Genomic DNA, 6,420 nt, shown 5'->3' on the forward strand with positions numbered 1-6,420 from the left:
TCCCCTGATCGCTTTCAGTGAAAATAATTATTTCAAGTAAAAGCCATGGATGATTATTTGTGTCATACTTGATGGTCACAGTGGGACGCAGTCAACACTAGATGTAAAATGGTAAAAAGTAACGTCATGGATGATTATTTGTGTCATACTTGATGGTCACAGTGGGTCGCAGTCAACATTAGATGTAAAATGGTAAAAAGTAACGCCATGGATGATTATTTGTGTCATACTTGATGGTCACAGTGGGACGAAGTTATCGCAGTCAACATTAGATGTAAAATGGTAAAAAGTAACGCCACCTCGTTACTCCCCAAATTTGAGTACTGCAAAGTATTGGTTCGTTCCTCTAATTCTTATCACGCGTTGTTATGTGTAATAAAATTAAAGCTTAAAAATCCATTAAATATGTCTGTCCAACGTGCAGAACCGGCAAGAAAAAATTAAAACTTAAAGATCCTTTGTTTTGTTTGTTTGAAGTAAAGCACAAAGCTACACAATGGGCTATCTGTGCTCTGCCCACCACGGATATATAGAAACCTGGTTTCTAGCGTTGTAAGTCCGCAGACATGCCGCTTTGCCACTGAGAGGCCTTAAAGATCCATTAAATATGGCAGTCAAACGTGCAGCACCGGCACGAATGGTTAATTTCAACTACAGAAAAAAAACACAAAAACCACATGTGCACACCAGTTGTTTTTCATCTACCGTATTCTAACCAGTGATATCAACTATCAGTCTTTATACTTTACAGTTGTTAGAATGGGATAAATAATGTGAGTAATTATGAAAATGAATGTTTTTCCTTGAGTCATATCGGAACAAGTAATTTCTAATAAATATGTAATTCGACAATGAGTTTCTGTAACTAAATCTCAATTGAACACTTAAAGGCACGGCATGGCTATGTGGTTAGAGCGCAATCTAAGGGTCGTAAGGCGTTATAATGTGACTATCAATCCCACTATTCGTTGATAAAAGAGTAGCCCAGGAGTTGGCGGTGGATGGTGATGACTAGCTCCCTTCCCTCCAGTCTTTTACTACTAAATTACAAATGGCTAGCCTAGACAGCCCTTGTGTAGCTTTTCGCGAAATTCAAAACGACAAACAAAACATCAAACCAATCAATCGAAAACTTAAGCCTTGTATGCATTACAAAATGGTAAAAAATTTAATAGACAACAAAAAATCTATGGAACTTCAAATTTATGGACTTCGACTGATTGAGGATTATTGTGAATAACATTTGCTCATTTTTGTATTCCAAAATAACCGATTCGTTATCTAAACAAATTCACAAATAGTGAAGATTATAGAACACATCCAGACATTATACGTAGGAATTGACGTTTTAATTGAAGTTAGTATATTTGAACATTAATTCAGTGTTTTAATCACATTTCTTTCTGTCTCTTTAAATCACCTATAAGATATGAATTCAACAATAACAAGTACCACTAAAATGGAACAAAAAAACTTGTTTTAAAAATTAAAAAAACATGAAATCAATTTGTTACGTAAATTCATAATTGTAAAGGTCATATTCAGACATGATAATAAATCTTTTAATTTATTTTTTTCATTTATTAAAGTCACCAGCGTATTGATATTCTTAGAATTATAATCAACAGAAGTCCATTTAACTGTACTGATGAATTATATATATATATACAGAAAATCTGTCTCCTGGGAGAATGTGTCAAACCTCGAACTACATCAACACCAGACCGGAAACCAAGTACTCCACCTAGCGATAATTACAATCGTGAAATCTATAAGGTTAGATTCGGACAAGGCTACAATATTGGTAACCCAAGTTTACATAGGGGAAGGGTTAATAAGTTATATCGTCGATTACAATTTAGGTTTCTTCGAGATAATGCATTCTGTCGTCAAATTAATCCTTTGTTTTCACGAGCTCGACCATACAAGGTGAGTTATTATTTATTGTAAATGAATTATGAACAATGTACCACATTCAATTGTTAAAAATAAAATGTTGATTTTTTCATTAAATGGTTGCGTTTAACTACGATAAAAATGCTCCAATTGTCCTTTTGTTTTCACATTTAATCTAAAGACTGTAGAAATTACTTAAAATACTTTCATATTTCTAATTTTGTTATCCGAATGGTTTTTTAAATGCAGATTTTTGTGTCGTAGTTAAATCTGGAAAACTTACTTTGCTGGTCTATTTCTTTTTTGCAAGGTATAACGTGATAAAGGTTTTAAAAAGTATAATGAGGTCTTTTGAACGGTTCCATAAAATGTTTGCCTTTGAATTAATTTACGTATTTCAAGGTACCGTTTAATCCCTGTGTGATTAATTGTGGATCGCCCTCTACTGGCAATTGGTTTGTCACGATGCCTGATGGAACTCATTGTGGATTTTACGGGGTAAAGGAAAATCAATTATTTTCAAAAGTTACTTTAAGAAAATGGCATAAATAAACTTCTGTATGTCTACTTTAATTACATTAGAAATATATAAGATAGTTTTGCTATTTTATGTGCCTAAGTGTGAAACAAAGATTCCTTAATAACTATCTCCCAAGTTCCAATCATTATTGAAAAATCTAGCTATCTTAAGCCTAATAAGTAAATGTGAATTTATATAATCCAAATACCACAATGTTGTGTGTGCTACATTCATTTAAAAATAAAATAGTAGAGTAATTCCTGGCCTTGTGTTTCTAATCCACTTGTTTTTAAGAAAACACAAATCAGTCATTAAAGCTTGTATAATTAAATATCCAATAATTAAGTCGTTAGGTCATTCACTTGTTCCTTGATTATCACAAACATGAGTAATACAGTTGCTTTATTTCAATAGGTGTGTCTTTATCAAATTACTGATTCATGACATATAATTTGGTTTATCTTTGATGTTTAATTCTACTATGGAGTTAATTTCTGTGAGACAAGCGGAGCTTTTTATAGAGCAGTGCTAATATTTGATAATTAATTTGACAAGTCTATCTATCTAACAGTAACGGGCTTATTTGCATGTAAACTGTCTGCTTTAGTGTGTTTTTATTTACCCCAAAAAGTTTTAAAATTAAGTATCCACCAGAAACCCCAAAACAAAGTTAAATTTTTATTTATAAATATATACATCAAAATGCTAATGGCTCAAAATGAAATCAAATCGTAGTAACTTGCTTTCAAACGAATTTTCTCACGTTGTTGTAGTTAAAACAACAAGATCCCTTACTACACCAACAGTTTTCCAGTGATGGTTTGTCTTAATTACAAGTTTTCTATGCTTTCTGATTTATCATTACCAAAGCTTTGTAATAACTTAATTATTTATTAGCAGGGTTGCCTTGGAGGTGAGTGTGTTCCAGGTTTAAGAAGAAGACGTAGAAAAAAACATTTCTCCGGACACGTTCACGTGTGATGTCATTATCATATAATGACACATGTATGTGCACGTGTCTGTAACATTATACCAGACTTTGTAAAACCTTACTAAAAAAAAGTTGAATAAGTATTTGTGATGTGGCTCCGCTTTCCTGATTTTGAATAGTATATTTTATTATTCTAGTTTTATAACTACTTTATCACTTTACCAAGACTTGCGGATAATATATAAAAACACTAAATCTTTATATTTCCTGATGAAAAAAGTAATAATCAGGAACATTTATCTTTCGTTATTAAAATATAACCCATTGTTTCTTTATATTGTTAAATGCTTTTTATCTGTTGCTATAATAGTATGTAATACAATGATGGTTTGATCGATAAAGTAATAAAACCTAAAATTTGATGTTGAATTCATAGTTTGCTTTTCTATTAGAATTTTTACATTCACACTCAAATCAGTTTGATATTCTACATTATACAGTTACATCAACCAATGTTATGTTTGCAATGTAGTTTGTAAATAATCAAGTGCTAATAGTTAACATCGTATACTGTTAATTGACAGAAATATATAACATTATACACAACAAATTGTCAACATCACGTGTAAAGAATTTCTTTTAGTCGGATTTTGTAATAACAGAAATTGTATAAAGAAATAAATAAATGCTCTTCTTTTGTGAAAGCCAGAGATTTGGACTTAATATTCCAAAGTAGTGTCTCACGTTTGATTGGTAAATTAAACAAAGTGAGAAAAATAATTAATAATCTCAAAAATAATGTTTACAAACAGCGACTAAAGAGAACTATATGAATTCCAAAACTTTACATTAGATGTTAATAATGATCAAACTAACTTGGATAAGATATTAATACATCGGAAAAAATTTAAAAAATGCTGTTTTTAAACTGAGCCTGAAATGAAAAACTTTAATGCAACACACTTGACTTACTGACGATGTGGAAATTTTCACATTAATTCAACTGACATTAGTTTTGCTTCAAGTTCTGTGAAAGTTGGCAATTACTACATCAAAACAAATGGAAACAAGAAAATATTATTTCAACAAATGACATATTGAAGTTTTTGATATTTTATGTTCTATCCTCTAATAGACAGTTTTTCTACAATATGGTTTTTACGTCAGGTTACTAACTGTTTCTAGAGCTTGAATATTTTAACCTCTAGGTGTATTCCACGTGGAGTGCTATATCCCCAATTCTGTATTTTGTCCTAAAGACAAAAAAGATTCAACTAATAAAGAACTGAGATTGATATATACACATTATTCTGTATTAAAAAACCATTAATTTCAATCCTCTAAACTTTGGAACAAATACATCGGTAACAAGTCAAAGCAAATATTTATGTCAAGCTGTAATCTTACCTGATTGTGATTTCGTTGAATCATATATCATAATAATTCCTTTATATTCGATATGATAATTTTTTGTCTAATCATGTTTTGTTCATTTTCCAACATTTATATTAACACGATTCTAGAAGGATGTTGTTTCTCATACTTGGCAGAAAATTTGGTGAGTAAATGAAGTTATTGCAAGTTTAAAGTCTCTTCAATTATATTTCATACTGCTCACTCAGAGAAAAAATATTGTGTTAAATAGAACATGTTGTACATTCTCCATATAAACAGAGGGTTGGGTTGAATCTAAATGCAGATTTGTCAGTCAAGAATACGGAGTACATAATCCCATCTCAAAGGACCACAAGAAAGGATTATTGAAAGCCAACCTGTAATATATTTCAATATTCCAAGTTGCGAGCTTAACTTAGGATGGAATAGAACCTGTGACATTAATGTGCCATACAACCTGTAACATATTTCATTATTCCAAGTTGCGAGCTTAACTTAGGATGGAGTAGGACCTGTAACATTAATGTGCCATAGAACGTGTAATATATTTCATTATTCCAAGTTGCGAGCTTAACTTAGGATGAAGTACAACCTGTAACATATTTCATTATTTCAAGTTACGAGCTTCTTCATTATGGATTCACTATTTATAAAAGGTTACCGTTAACCCGATGAGGACGTTTTTATTTAATTGTTTAAGTAATTTTCCTGTAAGTCTTACACCCTTATGGCACATTAATGTCACAGGTCCTACTTCATCCTAAGTTAAGCTCGCAACTTGAAATAATGAAGTATGTTACAGGTTGTATGGCACATTAATGTCACAGGTCCTACTTCATCCTAAGTTAAGCTCGCAACTTGAAATAATGAAATATATTACAGGTTGTATGGCACATTAATGTCACAGGTTCTACTCCATCCTAAGTTATATTGTTCTCAGGCATTATAATCATAGAAGTGACACAAATAAATAAAAAAAAGAGTTGCCTAATATAAAGAGAGATTATTTAAAGAAAAACTCTCTCTACATACATAGTAATTTGAATACAATCTTCAGGACAGTTTGTAAGATATATCTGATATTTATTATCCATTTATTTTAAAAATATGAAAAGAGCTTGTTTATTCTTATGATATATTACCCATTTTTTATATCAAAAGTGACTTTAAATAAGGAAACAAGCACTGATAACCATTTCATCCAGTTTGCTTCACCACATGCCACGAAATACGAAGAAAGAGTTGATACCAATTGGTTTAAATATAATTCCCAATAAATAAGGAAGCAAAATATATAGTTATCAATCTCACTCAGTCAAATATAAGAAATAACTAAGATTAAACACTGTCGCTAACGGATAAGTTATAGAAATATTGGTGAAAATTGAACAACGCGTGTTATTCGGATCTTTCAACTCACAAACGCTGCTGCGATCTGGTGACGGGATAAAGTTTCACAAATAACAAATATTAATCATTTGCGGCAAACTGTTTTTAAAGGATTATAATTCTAATTGTGCTAATGTTGTTTGAACATAAAATTTTATTTTTTCTAAAATTAATATTATAAATAATATCGACTAATATATTAGTGTGAATCATAAGTTGTTTTTTCATTCTGACGATAATTAGAAGACAGACCGTTACAGGTAGCCATTGGACACATCAAGGTCAATCA

General features: G+C 31.0%; 1 protein-coding gene across 1 annotated transcript in view; it reads left to right on the plus strand.

The window, feature by feature from the left end:
• Positions 1–3,562, plus strand: part of LOC106472982 — a gene marked incomplete at its 5' end in the record, with an annotated part of 14,150 nt that extends 10,588 nt beyond the window's left edge. The window contains 3 exons of the mRNA XM_013933655.2: positions 1,672–1,929; positions 2,299–2,394; positions 3,317–3,562. Coding sequence (XP_013789109.2) covers positions 1,672–1,929; positions 2,299–2,394; positions 3,317–3,397 — 435 coding nt within the window. The remainder of the gene's footprint in view (positions 1–1,671; positions 1,930–2,298; positions 2,395–3,316) is intronic.
• Positions 3,563–6,420: the final 2,858 nt, after the last annotated feature.

Source organism: Limulus polyphemus, unplaced genomic scaffold (assembly GCF_000517525.1).
Source record: "Limulus polyphemus unplaced genomic scaffold, Limulus_polyphemus-2.1.2 Scaffold5789, whole genome shotgun sequence".
NCBI classification, from domain to species: domain Eukaryota; kingdom Metazoa; phylum Arthropoda; class Merostomata; order Xiphosura; family Limulidae; genus Limulus; species Limulus polyphemus.